Here is a 23,059-nt window from a genome sequence, read left to right as displayed (position 1 = left end):
ATAGGTTTCTGTGACTATATTATTGAATCTGCTTAATGCTGATTGATTACTATGTCCTTTATTTATTTTTATATGGCTTTATTGTGCTTTATTTATGGATTTTAAAGTCTTTTGCGTTAAGAGTTTCTGGAGACAGATACCCCATTACATCAGTTGTTTCAGGACTTACTGTGATCAGACTCATATTAACATTACAGTAGACTTAGACAATATTCAGACTCATCACTTTCTGCACACTTTATTGTGTTGCTGATTTTATTTGAAATGAATACTTTTGCTATCTTTGGCCATCAATCTACACTCAATAACTAAACATGACAAAGGACCGGAGTTGGATACCCCTGTATTAGGAGGTTATGCACTCTCCCACCAGGCCCATGATTCTTCAAGGTTTTAAATACAGGGTCATGGGAACCTAGAACCCACTGATATCAAGAAGGGTATTTTGCTGTACTTGTTTCGTTTACCCAAATGAATGTCCTGTAACTCCTCACTGTATTTCTGATGGCTGCGTGCTCATATTCATGTCTGTACTAAGGTGCAGTAAACAGAATTCAAATAAGCATGACAATAATAGAGTAGAGTGTAACCTTTACATTATGTATTGTTCTAATTTTAGATCCTCTCCTTCGGGATTACTGGGTGTATGAAGGCTCCCTCACCATGCCTCCTTGCAGTGAAAATGCCACATGGATTTTGTACCGCTATCCTTTGACTATATCTCAGATGCAGGTAAACACATAGCCTCTTCTGGTGTCTATCACGTTCTGTCTTTGTAATTCAAGGCTTGGTGCATGTCCCAGTTCTATTTCTGGTTTAATGAGACATTCCTTTAAAATACTTCAGAGAAGTGAATTCCTTTTAAGTAAAGGTTATAACCCTTTGAGTTTTTCCACACTGTAATTTTTTTTTAAGAACATAGGTCAGAGATGAAATGGGTGACAGCTATCTAGTAGCATGTATATTTTAAAACCAATCATTTAAGTAGCCAAGGGATATGTTCAATTTAAAAAGATAAAAAAGAGAAAGCGTTACACAGAAGTATTGTGCGTTGTTATTACTGAGGTGGTCAAATGTCACTGCTCTTTGATTAGCAGTGGAATGAAACTACATGAGAAATGAAAGGGAAAAAATGAAAAGAAAACATGTCATTCTAATACACCGATGAGTCCCAGTGACCTGAGTGCTTTGAAACAGGATAAATGATTTATGTAGTCATTATTGAAGCCAGGAAACACTACTGAAGGGCTTTACCACTGGAAGTCGCAATGTTTAAAAAATTTGTAAATTGTCTTTGTTGCCAACAGGATATTGTTTCAAACAGGATGTGTGAGTACAGAGGGCCTGCTTTTCTAGAAATGCTAAAACAATGTACATATAGCATCTTTACTCATAGTAAGTCTTAAAAATCTAAATTCTGTAGCTTTCAGCTATAGGTATGATATGATTTTATTTTATTGATTTTATTAAAATCAAATAACATTCCATACAAATAACTCAAGTTTTACAAAAAAGATTCAAAACAAATTAACCCCCATCCCTGTACAAATTCCACTCTTATAGTCAATCTACAACATAATAAAAGGTTAGAGCATGCGTGCTGCCGTGTCATGTTAGCATAATTCAGTCTGCTTTGCATGCACTCACATTTGAAAAAGATTCCTCATGGAGGCCTTTGAAGCTTGTGCTGCTTTAATATACTGCTCAAAAAAAATTAAGTGAACACTTTTGAATCAGAGTATAGCATTGAGTCAATGAAACATCTGGACTATGAATCTGGTCAATTAAGTAGCAGAGGGGGTTGTTAATCAGTTTCAGCTGCTTTGGTGTTAATGAAATTAAAAACAGGTGCACTAGAGGGGCAACAATGAGATGACCCCCAAAACAGGAATGGTTTAACAGGTGGAGACCACTGATATTTTTCCCTCCTCATCTTTTCTGACTGTTTCTTCACTAGTTTTGCATTTGGCTACAGTCAGTGTCACTACTGGTAGCATGATGCGATACCTGGACCCTACAGAGGTTGCACAGGTAGTCCAACTTCTCCAGGATGGCACATCAATATGTGCCATTACCAGAAGGTTTGCTGTGTCTCCCAGCACAGTCTCAAGGGCATGGAGGAGATACCAAGTGACAGGCAGTTACTCTAGGAGAGCTGGACAGGGCCATAGAAGATCCTTAACCCATCAGCAGGACCGGTATCTGCTCCTTTGGGCAAGGAGGAACAGGGTAAGCACTGCCAGAGCCCTACAGAATGACCTCTGGCAGGTCACTGGTGTGAAAGTCTCTGACCAAACAATCAGGAACAGACTTCATGAGGGTGGCCTGAGCACCCGACATCCTCTAGTGGGCCCTAAGCACACTGCCCGGCACCAATTGCATTGGCATTTGCCATAGAATACCAGAATTGGCAGGTCCACCACTGGCACCCTGCGTTTTTCACAGATGAGAGCAGGTTCACTCTGAGCACATGTAACACCCGTGAAAGGGTCTGGAGAAGCCATGGAGAACATTATGCTGCCTGTTCAGCATGACCAGTTTGATGGTGGGTCAGTGATGGTCTCGTGAGGCATATCCATGGAGGGATGCACAGACCTCTACAGGCTAGACAACAGCACCTTGACTGCCATTAGGTATTGGGATGAAATCCTTGGATCCATTGTCAGACCCTATGTCGGTCCAGTGGGTCCTGGGCTACTCCTAGTACATGATAATGCCCGCCCTCGTGGTGAGAGTATGCAGGCAGTTCCTGGAGGATGAAGGAATTGATACCATTGATTGGCCCCCACGCTCACCTGACATAAATTCAGTAGAACACCTCTGGGATGTTATGTTTTGGTCCAACCAACGCATCCAGGCTGCACCTCAGACTGTCCAGGAGCTCACTGATTCCCTGGTCCAGATCTGGGAGGAGATCCCCCAGGAAACCATCTTTCGTCTCATTAGGAGTTTGCCCCAACGTTATCAGGAATGCATACAAGCACAGGGTGCTGAGTTGCTGCAAAATGGACTAGCCTGTCAGATCATTTTTTCACTCTGATTTTTGGGGCGTCTTTGAATTCAGGGCTCTGTAGCTTGATAATTTTCATTTCCATCAAATGATGTGGCATCCTTTCATTCCTAACACATTACCCAGTCCATGTCTGTATAGATATCCAGCAGGATTTCTTTTTCCCATTGAGATCTGATGAGTTTTCAAAGTGTTCCTTTAATTTTTTTCTGTTCTCATGGCGGCCCTATTTGGTAGACCCTGAGGGACCCAACAGGGCTGTCTTCCCAAAATACAAGTCCAAAGCTGCCCTGCAGGTGTCAAAACTGGAAGCTAGACCAGAGGAGCACTGCCACCTACCATACCAGGGAAACAACTGTTCTTGGTAAGCCGTGTTCCACGGTCCATACATTACATCTTCTCCATTCTGGGAAAGGGGAAAGGTATCATCATGGTCATGATTGTTCTGCCATAATGGCCTCCTGGCTGAGTAAGTGTCCACTCTTCATTCCAGTCAGGTTGCCCGTCCATTCATTATATATATATATATCACAAACTCAACATTGTACAGCTGCAAAGAATCAGCAGTGAATACTCTTCTAATATGCCATCAACGTTAAATCATTCTCTTTTTACAATATTGAACACAAAGTAGTCACTTAAATCTGGATATCAATTACTAGTTTTCTTCACTGTGTGCAAAATTCTTTTTCAGCTCTTGGAAGGATAATAAGTTCAATAAATAACAGGGAGCCAACATGAAATTTTTTATTCATAAAAGGAAAGCACCCTTTAATGTCATACTGTCTTTTCATCCATTATCTTATTCCACTGCAGAGTTGCATGTCTCTGGATGAGAGCACAAGGTACAAACTAGTCCTCCGCATGGAGGCAGTTCAGTGCAGAGCCTAACAATTACTCTGACAGGTTGTTTATGTGCATTTGTGTGATAAACAGACTACCCAATGAAAATTACATGGATACTTGAACAATGTACACTGATAGTTTGGGAAATAAAATCCATGTCCTTGATATCTGAGGCAGCATTGTGACCCACTGTACTGCCAGGCAGCTTCAACTTTATACTCTCTATCTGTCCTTTATTTTTATGAACCAGCTTAGTCTACTACAGAATGCACTGGAGCTGCAGTTTGTCCTGGTAGGCCTGAGCAGAAGGAAAGAACAAACCATAGAGGATACACCACTCATATGCATACTACTTAAATTAATGTACTTGAGGGCTGCTTTAGAGTTTGGGCCAGGCCCCTTGGTTCTATCGAACGGTACGGTTAATGCTTCAGCATACAAACACATTTTAGACAATTTTGCATTTATAACTTTGTATCCAAAATTTTAGGAATGCCCTTTTTTGTTCTAGCACGATTGTGCTCCTGTACCCAAAGCCAGGTCCATAAAGACATGATTTGAAGAGTCTGGTGTGGAGGAACTTGAGTGACCTCTTCACAGCCATAACCTCAACTCTACTGAACACCTTTGGGAAGACACAGAACACCAATTACAAACCAACATCAGTACATGACCTCACAAATGCTCTTTTGGTTGAAGGAGTTCTATTACCCACAGACACACTCCAAAATCTTGTTGAAAGTCTTCCCAGAAGAGTGGAGGCTGTTACAACTGCAAGGTGGATAGGTGGAAAAGCCATATTAATGGAATCGGTTTTGGAATGGGATGTCCAACAAGCTCATGGAGGTGTGAATGTCAAGTGTATAGATACATATATACTGTATAAATACTATGTACTATACTAACTAAAAACGTATATATTAAATATATTATATACTTAACTGTATATATAATGTTTTGCAACAATTAAAGTATATTGAAGCAAACAACTTGCACTGGTGTCCCAACTTCTGTTAATTACTTAAAAATCCTCTGTCAGTCTTAAAGCAGAGTTGGAACAAACTGTGTTACTGCACCCCATGAAGTACTACTTGGACAATATTCCAGTGATAATGACAAGAAAACAGCAATTAACAAATAAAATGAGACAGAACATGATTACCCTTAGATGTATAGGCATTTCATTTACAGAAATTATAAGAAAAATCAAAGTTGTCCTTCACAATCCAAAGGCAATTGGAAACATGAAGAAACTCTGATAAGATCTGGCAGACCCAAAGTCTCAACTCAATCAGAAGACACGTTTGAGGGTCACCGGCCTGCACAATAGGCGCCTCACAGCAAGACAGCTTCAGACACAGTGTAACAGTGGTCGAGAAAAGCAAGTCTCACTTTCTATTGTGAAGAGGAGACTTTGTGCTGCTGGTTTGACATGGCAAGTAGGAGTAAGAAAGCCATTCCTTAAAGAACAAAATAGGAATTTGAAATGCTGGTTGTGGACTACAGCAGACTGGGAGAAAGTCTTATGGACCGATGAATCAAAATTTGAAATTTTCAGTTCATCACACATCGTGTTTATATGCCGTTGAGTTGGTGAAAGGATGGTTCCTCAGTGTGTGACAGCAACTGTCAAACATGGAGGAGGAAGTGTGATGGCCTGGAGTTCTTTTACTGGAGTTAGAGTTGGTCATTTGCACAGAGTGACTGGCATTCCGAATTAAATGGGTTACCACAGATTGGCTATTATATCAGCATAAGATGACTACTTTGATGAATCAAAAATTTCAATAAAATTTTGTAAACTTAATGATTCCTTGACTTATTTTTTATTTGCTATTGTTTATTTGTTCTATGCCTCGATTTCTTGAAACACTAAGACATTAAACTGCTTGAATTTCCATCCAAACTGCAACAATTGCGGTGTTCTAAAACCTTTGACCGGTAGTGTATATATACTGTACAGTATAGTATAGTATAGTATATTATGTAGTTCAATCATACTGCATTTTGCATTTAAAGATTTAAACCTCCTATTCTATGAAAAAGGGAAGGAAATTTGTTTCTTAAAGGAGGAATTATTTGAAATTCCAATCAAGTATCACATGATAGCAATACATGGTGACAGGTAGACATGTGTGATAACATCAAGGGAGCAAAAGATAAGCAACATCAAGAATTTTAACACTAGATGGTTTCTTTTTCTTTGTAACAGCTAACCTTACTTGCTAGTTATTACTTCTTTAACAGCTGCTAAGCCATCTGCTTGAAATGCAAGTGACTGCTATGCCAAAAATATCAAATCATTCTCTTTGAAATATATATTATTAAGAACTGCAATACTGAATCAGGAGATACATTTAATGAGAAGCATAACTGTTTCCAGCTGCTGGCAGGTTTGCTATATGTTAACTTAAACAAGCCAAACAAAGTTTTGTATTGCAAATAAGATAATAAGTGCTAAATATAAATCTTAAAGAAACTGACATATAATGATCATACTTGGCTCAGTAGGTGAAGATCTGTGGTGGGGGTATAGAGAGAGAATTCACAAAAGCTATCTGTCTGTATATTTGACTGCTGGTACTTTCCCTTTTATTTTAAAACATTACTTAAATGTGCTTATTATAGGAATTGAGCTAATTTCATAAAGTTTTTCAAGGTTACCCTAATTGCTGTAAATTGCAGATGCTTTTAACATTGCATGCATCAATCTATTTACAAAGAGGTTGCATTAAAACTGACTATTTATGTTTAAAGGCATGTTGCTTAATCAACTAATCAATCAATCTTTTTAGAACCATATTAAAAGCAGACACCTTCATAAATGTAGACGTAAATAGGTATGATAAAATCAGACAGGAAACATAAATGCAAACAGACAAAGCAGTAGTGGCAGACCTCAGAAAGAAACTGACAAATTTTACAGCATACATGAAAAGGAATATTATCCAGTGCATTTATATGTGCTATAATATCCCAGTTATTCATAGAAACCTGGTTTCTAAAATGCTAACCCTATAAACCCTTATTCCAGTTAGAGAAGCTGGTTTATTAGCCTCTGAAATAACTAGATTAAGAGATGTAGATTTCTGCATGAGTAACTCCCTAATGTAGCCATGTAAACCCTTAACCGGGTTAAAGTTAAGGATTTCATAGTCTGCGCATGTCTGTTGCTGTCTATTTAGACTATTCATTTGTTAGCATCGCACTTGCTTCCAGCATCCACAGGTAGAAAACAGTGCAAGTGTCCACAAAGGTAAATACTCAGTTGATTGCATTATATCTTCTCATTCCTGAAATAATCTGTCTCAGTATTTCATAATTCACAAAATCTACATTGATGAGCTAAACATAAAATGCTAAGCTCAGCAGCACAATCTTTGAAGCAGTAACGCGTTAAAATGAATGTGCATTATATAGTCCAAATACTTCTTAAAGTAACAAGTAACTCAACACAATTCTTTCTTTATTGAAGTAAAAATACCCTGCATTGTTATTATTCAGTTGCCTTATGGGTATAAGGCAAGAAGCACCTCCTTTGTGGGGCCAAGCAGAAACCTATTAATAAAGTGCCAGTTTAATTTTGATCATCCAATTAATTCAGGTCAGAGGTGTTAAAAGGGGATGGATGTTATTTACTCACAGCCCATAAAGGGCCAATTATATTTATGAAACACAAGAAAATTGTCAAATTTGGAAGTTTTTCATGAACGTTCATATATGGGCTTAGAATTTAACGATAAATGCTGGACAGTGAAATATGCAGCTTTTCATACAAAAGAAGAAAAAGTAGTACTAGACTCCCTGTCATGTGTTACATCTTGGGGCTGTGACTACTAAGATTTGAATTGGTTTTCACGGATGATATACATCATTATGTTTTTTGATTATTGCTGTTATTATTATCTATTTATTGTATTTTCACATAGTTATACACTTCTTGTTTGGTAGTTAGAATATCTCTGCTTTGTTCTGCACCACTACTGTCAACTACACATGAGTTCTTTTGAAGTTAAAGGTAATAGGCATCAGCTATTTTGCACTTCTTTTTATAGATTGAAGAATTTCGACGGCTCAGGTCTCACATAAAAGGTGCTGAACTGCCTGAAGGAAGTGATGGGATGTTAGGTGACAACTTCAGACCAACCCAGCCACTCAGTGACCGACTCATTAGGGCAGCTTTTCAGTAGATGCTGAAATGTCCAGGTATGTACAGCAGCTTGTGACCTTCTGAGGAAGCTTGTGTGAAAGAGTATGTGATAAAATTCATAACTTCACTAATTATTTTGATTTGACTTAAAAAATAAAATTAGAAGGAAGCTGGCAAGCAACTTTGAATTGTCCCATGCAGTATTACTGTTCTATCTTTGCATTAATATTTTGCAAGATAACAAGTATAAAAAAAAAATAGCAAACTGAGGATGAAAAAGGATCTGCATGTCAATGCTGAAAAAATGTTGGGGCACCAACCAGGTCATCCACATTTAATTCCAACAAAAATTAGGACCACTATGTGTGCCAATAGCAAGGAAACGTTCCAAAATTCAGATTGTCGTAAAGCTACTTAAATGAAGTACTGTGAGGAAGGAACTGCATCCTACGTTAGGTTTTTGTGGATGACTGAACACCTCCTTCCAGCAGCAGTGGGATTTATAGGTCAGGGACTGGAAGGGATGGGATCAGTTGCCCTCACTGGGGGTCATCTTGGTGCTGCAAAGGGAACCAGAGAGGAATGTGTTAGCATTAGCGCCCCCTCTTGACCCAGAGCAGTAGTACATAACTCAGGTGACCCCAAAGAGTGGTTGACACAAATGCTTGACAAAACCTTATATAATATGTGTAATAATATGATTTAATTTCCATGTGATTGGGGGATTGAAATGTTATTTACATTTAATGTTTATTTTATTTAAACTTTTCTGAAATATGTGCAGTCAGTGAAATTCTGTAAAATTGTATTACTCTGGAAATCACCATCACTGGAGAAATTCTGGATGCTGTTCACTACTTCCCATACCTCAGCCGCCAAGTATCCCAAAAGGCATTCAATGAACAGGAAGTTCAACATCTCATTAGTGGTGCCAGATTTTGCTTCAGGAAACTGCACTAAGAATAGTAACTTCATGAAGGAAACCAAAGGGCCATTTGTATCACTACAATTCTGTACAGCAGTACTTCTCAAGTTAAGTCCCGAGGCCCCCTGTGGCTGCAGGTTTTATTCCAGACAGTGAGCTCTTTTAATTGTAACTGATCTCATTGCTTCATTTGCTGGTCTTCTTTTCTTCTTCTTTTCTTATTGTACATTTAAAAAAATCACAGTAGGGTCAAATTTACATTTATTTACGTTGTAGAAATGTTTATATTTTTGCTGTCACTTTAATTGCTTAACACTCTCTTGTTGTTTTTTTACTAATTTACGTTTTTGCTGTGGATTTGCTCCCTTAATGTAATGGCAATTAACAAGAAGTAAACTCAGTGGAGTAAACACCAGGGTAAACATCAGTGAATGCAGAAAAGCTGAAGTTACTTCAGTGTCAGACCCATCAGTGATGTCAGTAATAAATAACGGCTTAAACATCCACGGAAACATGGAACTGAAACCATGATGTTGAAAATCTTTAAATTCAGGATAAAACACTTACGGTAATTAGTCCAATGTAACATACTGTACTGTATATGCATGATTGCTAAAGACCAATTAAAATGTAGCAAACACGTTTTTTGGAAGTTTTGGATTGACACTAAATCATAGATACTGGAAAAAAGAAGACTGCCTAATTAAGAGAGAGGTTGGCAGCATGCACTGATGCAGCATGTTGCTGCACTCCCCACATGATGAACCACCTCAGCATCCCAAATTAGGACTCGAGAGCAGCTGCGTAACAGGTGACACCACACTAGTTCGAATGGAGTGGGACAGCGTGAGGTTTTTACAGTGGCTGGAGTGCCAGTCATACCACCAACCCCCAAGTTTTCCCTGCAACTTGGAGGACCTGCTTTCAGGTTAACATCATACCCTGGGCAAAGCAATTGCAAGTTAAGGGCCTTGCTCAAGGGCACAACAGAGTGGGATCGTTTCAGCATTTACGGGAATCAAACCGGCAACCTTCTGATTGCCAGCACAGATCCCTAGCCTCAGACTCGCCATTTTGCCAGGAGTTCGATGAAAAGCAGAATTTGTTGGCCTAAAAACCTTTAACTACATGCCACATCTGAAGAGAGGTTTGACCTGGAACTCATATCATTCCCACCAAAAAAACTGCATTAGTTCTGCCTTTACCGTGCAAACTGGGACTATCTTTACAACAGTTCCAGCACCCTTACCAAGACTAAGAATGTCAGAATTGTGGTCTGGATGCTTCAGAACCAACTCCATTAGATAGGCCCCTGTAAAACAGCACTCCTGTCATTCCAGAGAAGTCCTGGACTATCAAATGAGCCAAGATCAGAAAATTTGAGTTGGTCAAAAGAAGTGTTTAAAGGACATTTTTTATGATCTACCTTTAAAAACAGGTCAACATCACCAGCTGAAAGACCCTAGGCAAGGAATGATCCTTATAGAAATGCATGATTCATCAAGCAGCACTTCACTTTGAGACAAAATGCAGCAGAGCGGAAGGAGTAGGAAGAGAAGCCAGATTTGTGAAAACCATGTCCAAAATGAATCTGCTGCCTCCATTGTCCATAGGTCAAGGTTTGGGTTGGACTCCAAGGTCTCATCTTAATAGCATCATTCTTCTATCAAGCAACCACTGAGAGAGAAAGGTGCCAACTAAGAAAATTCCAAGTCAGATGTTAAGTTCATCCTTCAAATGACTACTGGGAGTCCTTTATGGTTGAAAACAAAACACAAGGAATTTTCTAACAAATTAGGTTTTATAAATCACTTAATGTTGGAAGAAGAAATACACTGTCCTTTATTACTTTCTCGTATATGAAGTATAGGGAAAGTATTGTAAAGTCAAAAGATTCAATGTCGAGATTTTGATGAATCTTGATATTTTAGACCTCCCTGACTCTCTCGTAAATGAGTAAACTTGCCTCAGTGAAATTAAAACCTGGATGGAGCAGAACTCTTTAAAATTAAATTGCAACAAAACTGAACTCCTGCAAATTTGGACTAAAGCACAACTTAAGAAAATGAGCTTCTCAGTCACTGTTGACATTGATCTCATCAGACCTTCTACTGATGCAAGGAATCTTGGTGTCATTTTTGATTCCTCCCTTTCTTATTCCGCCCACATAAACCACATTAAGAAACTTTCTTACTTTCACCTCTGTAACATATCATGTGTTCGTTCCTTCCTCTCCTTTTTCAATGCTGAGAAACTTGTCCGTGCTTTTATCACATCCCACATCGATTATTGTAACTCACTGCTGGCAGGTGCCCCTTCTAATCTTATATCACAGCTCCAGCTTATTCAAAACTCGGCTGCAAGAGTCCTTACTCGAACCAGCAACAGTGAGCACATCACACCCATCCTGCTCCACCTTCACTGGCTCCCTGTGTCTTATAGAATCGAATATAAAATTCTGCTAATGTCCTACAAAGCTTTAAATGGCATTGCACCGGACTACATCAGTGACCTTCTAAATCACTATACTCCTGTTCACCCACTAATGTCCTCTGATTCTGGTAATCTTGTTGTGCCTCACACTAACCTGCACTCTATGGGTGACTGGGCCTTCAGCTCCATAGCACCCAGACTTTGGAATGACATCCCGAAATTAATTAGATCTGCTGACTCCACTCATTCTTTTAAAAAACAACTTAAAACTCATCTATTTAGGAAGGCTTTTCACTTAACATTCTGTCCTTTCTTTCAGTTTACCTCTCTGTCCAGGTACTGAGGATAATTTGTGTGTCTGTTATATCACAAATTAGGTTATTTGTTAGGTTTTTCTTTTAGTATTGAATTTAGCATTTTACTTTGGTTTATTGTCCTTTACTCTATTTAATGCTTTGCAGTCTGCTTCATTGTTCTAATCAGAAAAACATTTGTATCCAATGTTACATATACCCTGCTGTTCTTTTCTAAGACTCTGTGAAGTGCCTTCAGCATGGGAAAGGCACTATATAAATAAAATGTATTATTATTATTAATAAGGGAAAGTATAGGAATCCTCCAAAAATTCCATTTCGAGATTTTGATGAATCTCAACATTTTAGACCTCCCTAGTCTGAAAATACCATTTTGTTTGTTTATGTGTGTGTATGTAAACAAGATAACCTGAGTACGCTTTCACTTAGGTCAACCAAGTTTCGAATACAAGTATTAGATACAAAACATAGATTTCTAGCAACTTTTGGGCTATTTCCGCTAACCAGAACTGGTACTTTACCTTTTATTCATGCAGCTGCAGAGTCTGATTTATTCAACAATGCTTTTATAATAATAGTTCAATATATTATTAATTTGATTTGTTGTACATAATAAATGTACATAATATAAAAATATAAAAATTGCCTTGTGGTTTACTCCTCAAATATCCATCCCCATATCTGATTTACATGAAAGTCTAAGGGAGCCCACTCCAGATTTTTAAACTAGATGAAGCACCAACCCATGAACTACATCATTTTAAAAATAAGCATCTTCTATGTTTGGTTATATTGAAAAGTCAACACCAAAGCCCCCCCAACACACACACATTTGTGGTATGTGTAGTTTTACTTTTGAACTTTAATATCTAAGGCAGACTATTTAAGTTTTATTTCCTTTAAACAATCTGGTTAGTTTTTCTGTTTTTTACTGGACCATAGTGTCAAATAACTTATTTTTTTACAGAGTTATCAGCTCAGTTGATACAGCTTATTTTCTATAGACTTGTGCCACTCAGTAATCTCACAGGCTGACTTATCTTTTTTAATTATTTTGGAGGGCAGAGAATAGGTAGACCTTCTGGGCTTTGCAGAAAAAAAAATAGGATTGCTATTTTTGACTATTTAACAACAAGCACAGAGATTAGCTGACATTGGCCAGTGATCAAGAAGCACACGCGATATGATGTGAAATCATTTCTTCACCACTGCCCCCCTTACTTTTCAGTTCAGTTCATTCTAATACAGAGCTCTTATCAGCAAAAAGATTTCCAGCACGAGCAAAGAAGCACATTCACTTATTCCACAGTATCTCACAGTGGAAGGTATGTTTTAATAAAGATGGAATATAATGATATTTTTCATAATCCAAAAAAATATTTTGAAAATATGAATGGAATTTCTTTGAAAAAAAATCAAGAAATGACATCTTTCATCCTTTTCCTCTAGATATTTAAGATTACAATTTGAAATGATATTTACTGTAACCTTTAAAGGAATTTGTGAGGGCAAGTATTCATTTTCTGCTTAATGAATCTAGCAAAATAATACGAAAATTACAGAGTACTTATTTTATGTGACTATTGTTTTTCATTTTAAAATAAATTAAACAACCAGTTTAATGAGAAAAATATAAAGTACATTTCATACAAGAATATTGTCTGTGCTACATAACTGAAAAATAAATTTCTTTTGTTTGCCACGAGGATTCAGACATTTGACACTTAACAATGACAAACTCCAAAGACCAGCATTCTTCACTCATTATAAACTTCCACTCACTGAAATTAACTGAGAAAGTTGAAGGGCACAACAAAAACAGTGCATGAAACTAACAAAATTAAACAAGAAGAAAACTGTTTAACTAAAAATATGACCCTTGTTCAGCATTTGTGGCTCCTCATTAGTAAACAGAAATATTACTGAGCACTTGCAATAAAACTGAAGGTTTAATTTTACTGTAGAAATTTGTTCAGCACCTCACATGGGAGAAAATAAAAAAGAAGAAAGTTGCATGCGGCTATGACTGGGGGCCATACAGCTTGAAAAAATATGAATTATTTATCATCATTACAATTGAGCTGTCAAAGTTACAAAATATACAATAAAAAGGGATATACAGTGAAGAAAGAAAAATAAAGTGGTTTACTACCTGAAAACATAATTTGAAGTGAGAAATTATATCTGTGAAGGGCCCAGATAATTCATCTTTAAGAGTGTTTCCATTCTTTTTCCATTTTAAGTACTGCCATTTAGAATTTTACCACAACAAAGTGTGAAAGATAATAAGTTTACAATTTTAAATTATAAGGTGGGATCTTACACTTATCTTTTATTACACATTACTGAAGATTCCCTCCCTAAATTGAATTAAAACCTGCACACAGTAAAACTAAACTATAAAAAAATACATTTTTGTCAGTTTCACAAATTTTAAGACAAAAAACAGTTAAGCATATTCTCATACATCCACTCATTTCCAATATAGACTGGCAGGAAGTGGGAACAGTGGGAGGCCAGTTCATCTGGGGGCACACTTGCACACACTCATTTATGAATTTCATTTGCAATTGTTCTATATAGCCCTGGTTTTTATTTCATTTTAATGAAACCGTAAATACACATCTGTGAGAATGTGGCCACTATGGATGTCACTAAACTTTTGATTTACAGTGGATTCAGAAAGTATTCAGTCCCCTTCACTTTTTTCACATCTTGCTATGTTGCAGCGTTGTACTAAAGTCGTTTAATTTTCCCTCATGAAGTAACACACAATACCCAAGAATGACACGGCAAAAACTGGATTTTAGAAATTTTTATCAATTTATTTAAACTAAAAAACTGAAATATCCAATTGACGCAAGTATTTAGACCCTTTGTTTAGTACTTAGGTGAAACACTATTGGCAGAGATTCCAGCCTGTCGTCCTCCTGGGTACAATACAGCAAGTTTCTTATGGTTTTGATTTTCTGCCATTCTTCTGCTGGTAGATTCTCTCCAGCTCTGTCAGTCAACGGCTCTTTTCAGGTATTTCCAGAGATGTTTGATTGGGCAAATCACGGACATTCACAGAGTTGTTCCTTACGGTCATTATCCTGTTTGGCAGTAAACCTTCAGCCCACTCGGAGGTCAACAGTTCGTTGGAGCAGGTTTTCATTAAAGATATCTCTGTACTTTTCCACATTCATATTTCCTGCAACTCTGTCTAGTCTCCTGGCTCCTGGAACTGAATAACAACCCCAAAGCATTATGCTGCCACCACCATGCTTCACGTTAGGAATGGCATTGCACAGGTGCTGAGTAGTTCATGGTTTCTTCCATACATGATGCTAATTTTGGTATCATTAGACCAGGCAATCTCATTTCTCACAGTCTGAGAGTCCTTTAGCGGGTTTTGTGTGTCTTTTACTGAGGAGAGGCCTCTGTCTGGCCACCCTATCATAAAACTCAGATCGGTGGAGTGTTACAGTGATGCTTGCCCTTCTGGAAATTTATTTCATATCCATGCAGGTTCTCTGGAGCTTAGCCAGAATGACCATTGAGCTCTTGGTCACCTCTCTTGCCAAGGCCATTCCCCCATGATTGCTCGATTTGGCCAGCTCTAGGAAGAGTCATGATTGTTCTAAACTTCTTCCATGCAAAATTACAGAGACCACTGTGCTCTTGGGAACGTTCAGTACTACAGAAATTATTTTGTAGCCTTCTTCAGATCTGTGCCCCAAGCACAATCCAGTCTCTAAGCTGCACAGGCAATTCTTCAGCCTTGTGGCTTAGTTTTTGTTCTGATGGACATTGTCAGCTGTGAAACCTTCTATAGACAGGTGTGTGCCTTTCCTGATCATGACTGATGCATTGATTTGCCCACAGGTGGACTCCACAGCAGGTGTTGAAACTTCTCAATGATGACCAATTGAATGTAATTCACCTAAGCCAAATGTCAAGTGTCATAGCAAAGGGTCTGAATACTTGTGACAATATATTTCAGTTTTTTAAGCTTTAATAAATTTGTAAATATTCCTGAATTTCTATTTTCATTTTGTCATTCTGGGGTACAGAATGTTGCTTGATGTGGAGGAAAAAATAATTTAAATGATTTTAATACAAGACTGCAACATTACAAAATGTAAAATAAGTGAAGGGATCTGAATATTGTTTGAATGCATTTTATGGGAATAGACAATGAAATTAAGGAAAGCTGGATATTATTGTTCAACACACTGCCTACTCGAGGGTATCTCATACTGAATATATAAAAGTACCTCCAGTTTTTCCGAGGTCAGTCATTCTGAAATGATTTCTAAACACTCTCAGCTCATGGATGAGAAATTTTCCACGAACAATACATTGCAGGTATACACAACTAGCTAGATCAAAATGAGCTCACCAATCAGTGATTTCTACAAATATAGCAGTCACACATGGTGTCAAAACCCACTGAACACTCGACAAAAACATATCCAAGTTATTAAGATGATAGGGGGATGTCAAAGGTCTTGTAGTTAGTTCATGGCTACTCCAACCATCACAATTTCTATTGTTTTCATAACCCATTATGGGGTCTGATTCACTGGATAGTGTTAATAGTAGAGGGAGGAAGACAAGAAAAAGACAGTACTGCCTACAGATTAAGTTCTTTATTTCCCTTAATAATAATAGATTTAAAGAAGATGTGTTGTTTGATGTAGTATTAATACACAGCAGAATATCTTCCACCAGGTCTGGATTACCGAATATGTGAGGCATGCTTGGGATTTGGCTGACTGACACAATAATTATTTCCATCTCCTTCACCAGAACTAATAATGTGAAGGTGTGTGCTGTCTAGTACGCCAGGCTTTTTCATTAAAAGGCCATTTCTGTGCATCCAATGGAAGTGTTTCATTTCAAATGTGTTTTATTACAGCAGATGTACAACATTTTCACAGCAAAATGCTTTAAAACATCAAATGTGAACATTTGCAAGGTATTATAAAAATGATGAAGCAATTCAAAGAAAAGCATTTTTAAAACCTTCTGCTGTTTAGCTCTATCTCCAAAAGTAATTTAAAAGATGTTACATATGTACAAAGAGTATGGTGAAGTGATTTATTGGGTTTATATGTTGTAGAATGTAGCCTGGGTAAATGTGTGCGATCACTACCCTGAAAAAAAACTACATGAGTGTATTATGCAACACTGCACAAGTTATTATTTTTATTCCATTTGTGATGGAACTGGGCTGTCAGTGGGCCCTAAACCCCAATCACGATCACACAAACAGTCAAGGATTCAAATAATGGATGGTTTTATTACACAACACCTCCAAAATTGACAAAACATAAAGCACAGGTTTTCTCCTTTTCTCTCTCCACAATACTCTCATCTCTCCTCTCACCACTGCACTGCCCTAAACCCAGTTGAGTGTTGACTTCCTTCCCCTCAGATCTGACCTGCCTGGATAAGGGAATGTGGTACCTTTTAGTGAGGACCCAGAAGTACTTCCGGTGCCAATACCACTGGGTCATCTCCCAGCAGCACCTTCTTGTGGCACCCACAGACCCTAGCAGGGCTGTGCTACCTGACTACAACTCCTGGCATTCCCTGCTGGCTCCCAAATAGGCGCCTGGGGGGAATAAACATCACCCAGAGACAGTCCTTCCCTGTCCTCATCTTTTAACATTGCCAGAAAAAGGTATTAAGCCCATTTACAGTCCAGATGCCTGACCATTTATTTGGGCCTTGCCACATGGGTAAGGAACCATCGGTTCTGGTTGGGATGCCTTTACGTTTCCTTAGGACCTACCCTCTGGGTAAGGAATCATTCTGGTTTCTGGCCGGGATGCATCCATCCATCCTGTGTGCCACCTACACATTGAACAAATATTAGAGTCCCAAAAAAATATGAACCACCAAAAATGAAAGTTGTCAATGGAATTGACCTTAAATACATCTAAAACAAAATGCTACTCAGTATAAATAACTAAAGGAGGGTAAAGGTACTGTCAAAAAGATGCAAGAATGGAGGCAAGATCAACAGACATAAGTTACAATAGAAAACATATCTTCATCAAATTCTTCTTTTCATTATATCAGTGCATGCTCCTAACCTCCTCCTGCTCCTGCTGGAGAAAAGACATACTGTACTCATTAAAACAGCCTGCAACGATTGTGATGGCTTAAACTCACAAATGAGATACAGTGGAACCTCGGTTCACGACCATAATTCGTTCCAGAACTTTGGTCGTAAACCGAGTTGGTCGTGAACCGAAGCAGTTTCCCCCATAGGATTGTATGTAAATACAATTAATCCGTTCCAGACCGTACAAACTGTATGTAAATATGTAAAAATATGTAAAGATTAAGCACAAATATAGTTAATTACACCATAGAATCCACAGTGCAATAGTAAACTAATGTAAAAACATTGAATAACACTGACACCAAACACCCAGGCTCCTTGATCAGCTACACGAGCTGGCTCGCTGGCGCTCTCTCTCTCTCTCTGTAGCACACACACCACCAAAGCCCCTCCCTCCCTACCTCCCTTGCTCGCGCAGCATTTTTTTTTTAAATGAGTTTTAAGCACAGCAGAAAAAAAAGGAACAACAAATCCGAAGCGCTTGCAAAAACCAACTCACAAGAAAACAAAAAAGTAAGATTGCAGGAGATCACACTATTAAACCTAAAGCCTGATCGCTGTAAACAATGTTTCTAAAATGAGTTTTAAGCAAGGCGGAAAAAAAAAGGAACAACAAATCCGAAGCTCTTGCAAAAACCAACTCACAAGCAAACAAATAAGTAACGTTGCAACAAATCACATGATGAAGTCCTCCATGTAAACAATTTTTTTAATGAGTTTTAAGCACAAGGAAAAAAGCGAACATTTGAAAAAAGAGAAATTTAATATCGCACCTAATCGCGCTATGAAAATCTCCATCTGTAAACACTTTCATGAGTTTTAAGCACAAGGAAAAAAGGGAACATTTGAAAAAAGAGAAAAATAACATTGCAACAAATCGCATTATGAACTAAAAAATCAAACTTTTGAAAAATCGGTAATACAAAAACCACCAAGAAAACTAACCTTGCATGAAACGAGTTCTGGCATGAAGTGTTTTCTTTCAGGTGTTTTCTCTTGTGATTTCTTGGGTTTCTGGTGCTTTTAGCTGTTTAGCTGGTGGGAGTGAAAGCCTCATGCAGCCATTCCAAAAAGAAAGTTCTTGTGACCCAACCCTTCATGTTTGCCCTCCACATTACTGGCAGTCTGGCTTTCTTTACATTATGCTGCTTGAAAGCACGAGGGTTCTCAGATTGGTAAATGAGTAAACTGGTAAACAGTTTTTCCACCTCTTGTAATTTCTTTCTTTACTTCGATTTCAATTTTCTTCAAAACTTACTTCTGACCACTCTCCACTTGCTTAGAAGCCATAGATAACTGCAAAAGCACACAAAATACTGTAGAGCACAAAGAGAGTGCATGTCTTATTGAAAACAATGAAGAAGGAGCGGCTTTGCTTAAATGAAAAAGCATGGCAGCTCTCTTTCTCTCTCAGGCTGCCTGTGGTGGGGGTTTGTGATTCGCTTGCACTACAGCCTACAGATAGGCAGGCAAACACGTGCAGCAATATCCTCCTCCCCCAGCAGGCACGTGCTCGCTCACTCTTGCTCTCTCTCTCTCAGCTCAGGAGGCAAGGGAAACTGGCTTGTTCAGCAAACACGTGAAGCAATCTCCTCTCCCCAACCCCCATCAGGCACGTGCTCGCTCGCTGTTGCTCTCTCTTGCTCTCTCTCTCTTTCTCTCTCAGCTCAGCTCAGACAGGCAAGGGAAACTGGCTTGTTCGTATACCGAGTGTGTGGTTGTGAACCAAGGCAAAAGTTTGGCAAGCTTTTTGGTCGTGAACCGAGTTGTACGTGAACCGGGACTACTGGTTTTGCGGGCAATGCACCAAAACCAAGGAACCCTTTCATTTGTAACCTAGAGGTCGTATGGGAGGTAGACCTCACAACACAACAGACAGGCTGAGCTCTGTTCCTATCAAAGTTTTACACCACATGGAACCTCATATTGCTGCCCAGAGAGACGATTTTCTGCACTTTCAAACAGTCAATAACGTTCTTTAATCAAAGTCTTTAATAGTAATAAAATAGCAACATTGCTTTTCCAGTACAATATAAAATTTGTTATTCTTTTAACTACTAATACAACTCTTGATAACATTAACACTAAGACCAGACTACATTTCTATGTGCTTAACTGTGGCAAGGGCAGTCTGAAACTTGAAAGTACACTTTATGAGGAAGACCTATTGGTCACAATCTACATCCTGACTTTTTGCAGAAGCAATCAAGTCTGCTTGCAGGATGTTAGGTTATATATCACGATGTGTGGAGCACAAATCAAAGGAGGTTAATTTATATAGAGCACTAGTGAGGTCTCACCTGGAGTACTTTGTATATTTGTGGTCTCCAAATTACAAAAAAGACACAGCAGAGCTAGAAACAGTCCAGAGAAGAGCGAATAGACTGACTCCAACAGTAAGAGTTATGAAGTGTGATAATAGTTTGGTGAATGTTTTCAGTTTTAGCAAATGGAGATTAAGAGGTGACAAAATCAAAGTGTTTAAAATTAGGAACAGAATTTATACAGAATTCCTTAGCTGTTACTTTAACATACATTTTTCAACGAGAACACATGGACATGGTTAGAAACCTGGGTGATGGATGGCTGGCAGCTCATCCCAGCTGACACATACTAGACTCGTCTTCCCTGCAGCATGGAGGTGCCCCGGATTCCCGCAGGGCACCATGGGAGATGTAGTTCAGCTTCACAGCCCTGCTGGGTGCTGTGGGTGCCATCGTGGGACGCTGCAGGGAGACGCAGGGATTTTTATCTTCCCGGTAGCCCGGAAGCACTCCCAAGTCACAAGGACGGAGAAACAGAAGTACTTCCGGGCTGAAGAAAAATATAAGCCTTTATCTGACCCGGAGGTGCTATGGAATTACATGGACAGAAGGACAGGAGCACTTCCGGGTCAAGGACTATTTAAAGGACTGGTGCAGACCAGCAAGCTGAGCCGGAGTTGGGAGGGAGTGTGATGGAGCTGCTGGGAATGGAGGATTGATTTATTGTAGCGGATTGAATTGTATTACTGATTATTTGTGTATTGTGGTGGATGTGGTGCTTTAGAGGCACTATATTGAAGAAAAAATTAAAATAGTTCTTGGTGCTTTTAAACCAGTGTCTGCATCTGTCCATTAGGTTTCACGGGATAACAGCGAACCCCTAGCGTTCACTCATTGACACCTGCTAAAGGCAGATTTTGCACAAATGTTAGAAGGTTTTTCTTAATGCAAAGAACCATGGAGATGGAGAGTGGGACTTTATAGACTTTTAAATCTTGACTTGATGTTATTTTGAACAATCTAGGTGAAAGAGGACACTCTAGGTGAATTAGATGGACAAGCAAGTTCTCATCATAATTAGAACATTAGAATAATATTCTAATATTCTAATGTTCTAAAGGATACAAGATGATTAAAAAGACACACAAGAGAGGAAGAATTTATATCCAGTTGCTGAAAAAAACTGGAAAGCAGCCACTGTTTAAATATTCAGTACTCTATCACATACAAGTAATTTTAAAAATACAGACTTAAAACATTAGTTGGAGACTTGTGCATGTGTAGATTAATATAATGTAGTGTGGAGAAGAAAGAAAATATGTAAATGTGACTGAGAGGGCTGTGAGAAAAAGAGCAAACAGTTACAGTAACTAAGTCAAGGAAATTTCGTACAATAATGGAAATCAGCCCATCAAATTTAAAGCAAGCAATTGTTATATTCCCCTCGGTGAGTCCAAATAGGTTGTAGATGTTAAATTCTAAAATTCAGAATGATTTCCTACATAAAAATAGTTTATTGTAGATTTACCCCATGAGAGTGGTCAGCGAGAAGGAACAATATTGTTTTTTATTTAATTTACTTTTCTAATCTGCTTAATCCAGACCTGTGTCGCAGGGTGGGCTGGAACCTATCCCAGGGAGCATAGGGCGCAGGAACAGGAACAAACCCTAGACAGGGCGCCAGTTCATTGCAGGGCTAACAGACACACACATACACACACAAAAACACGAGGGCCAATTTAGCGTCACCGAATTAAGTAACTTCCATGCCTTTGGCCTCCTTACTTCGAGGCAGCTGCACTACCACTGCACCACCGTTCTGACAGCAACATTATCAAATAGTCAATTTTCTTTAGGGCAACTTACAAATTTATATTTCTTAACAAAATATGCAAGAGGCTGGAGTTTGGTGGCAGAGAATGAATAGCTCACGGCAGGTAGTTTGGTGGTTTAGAACAGAATTAGGAGGTGGAGATGCTAAATGACACAAGGGACAAGATGGCGAACTGCCCACTCTAGTTATTAATTTGCTTTTTGCCAAGCTGCAAGGCCTGAACATGGCAGATAAGCATTTGTGACAGCTCTTCTAGTCTCTTACCACCACTTGCATGCCAGCATTACAAACAACAGTGGTAACCAGAATCAGGGCCGGCCTGTACTGTAGTGGATAGAAAAATCCACAGATGATGGAACAGCAAACCAACTCTACAGAGAATGCCGGTATGAACTTGTGCTCACTCAACTGCCATTTGCCACTGAGAATGCTCAGAGAGTTATAACAAGTTAAAAAGAATAAAAGTATTTTGTGGTTCATAACTCTGGGGCGTCAGCAATCACACAAGGGTTGCAGGGTAAACTAGTGAGTGTGTTTCAAAATGAATCTATTTAAATACTGTATAGGGCAGCACGGTGGTGCAGTGGTAGTGCTGCTGCCTCGCAGTTAGGAGACCCGGGTTTGCTTCCCAGGTCCTCCCTGAGTGGAGTTTGCATGTTCTCCCTGGGGGTTTCCTCCCACAGTCCAAAGATATGCAGGTTAGGTGCAATGGCAATCCTAAATTGTCCCTAGTGTGTGTGTGTGCATGCCCTGTGGTGGGCTGGCGCCCTGCCTGAGGTTTGTTTCCTGACTTGTGCCCTGTGTTGGCAGGATTTTGCTCCAGCAAACCCCTCTGACCCTGTAGTTAGGATATAGCGGGTTGGATGATGGATGGATGGATGGAAATACTGTACACATCACTCACAACTCGTTTTAAATATATTGTTAATATTTCAGCTTCTGCCAGTGCTCTGGGACTTTGACTAATGTGTCAAAAATTGAAGAACAAGACAGCATTGTGCTTTGAATACCATTTAATAAATACCTCAAATGAACAGGAGCTGTTTACTTTTCGGCTAACCCATGTTTGTAGTATACAGTATATCCTGGATATATAGTTCAGGTTTTTGGTCAAACAAACCTAATTAAATAAAACAAATTATAAATAGAAGACAATTCACAGAGT

General features: G+C 38.7%; 1 protein-coding gene across 1 annotated transcript in view; it reads left to right on the top strand.

Moving 5' to 3' along the window:
* Positions 1–23,059, top strand: part of ca8 (carbonic anhydrase VIII) — a 170,890-nt gene that overhangs the window by 125,279 nt on the left and 22,552 nt on the right. Inside the window, exons 7-8 of the mRNA XM_039754564.1 lie at positions 620–732; positions 7,912–8,062. Of these exons, the coding sequence (XP_039610498.1) occupies positions 620–732; positions 7,912–8,046 (248 nt within the window). The 3' untranslated portion in view covers positions 8,047–8,062. The remainder of the gene's footprint in view (positions 1–619; positions 733–7,911; positions 8,063–23,059) is intronic.

This window comes from Polypterus senegalus, chromosome 5 (assembly GCF_016835505.1).
Source record: "Polypterus senegalus isolate Bchr_013 chromosome 5, ASM1683550v1, whole genome shotgun sequence".
Classification (NCBI taxonomy): Eukaryota; Metazoa; Chordata; class Cladistia; order Polypteriformes; family Polypteridae; genus Polypterus; species Polypterus senegalus.
This window is presented reverse-complemented; position numbering and strand designations above follow the sequence as displayed.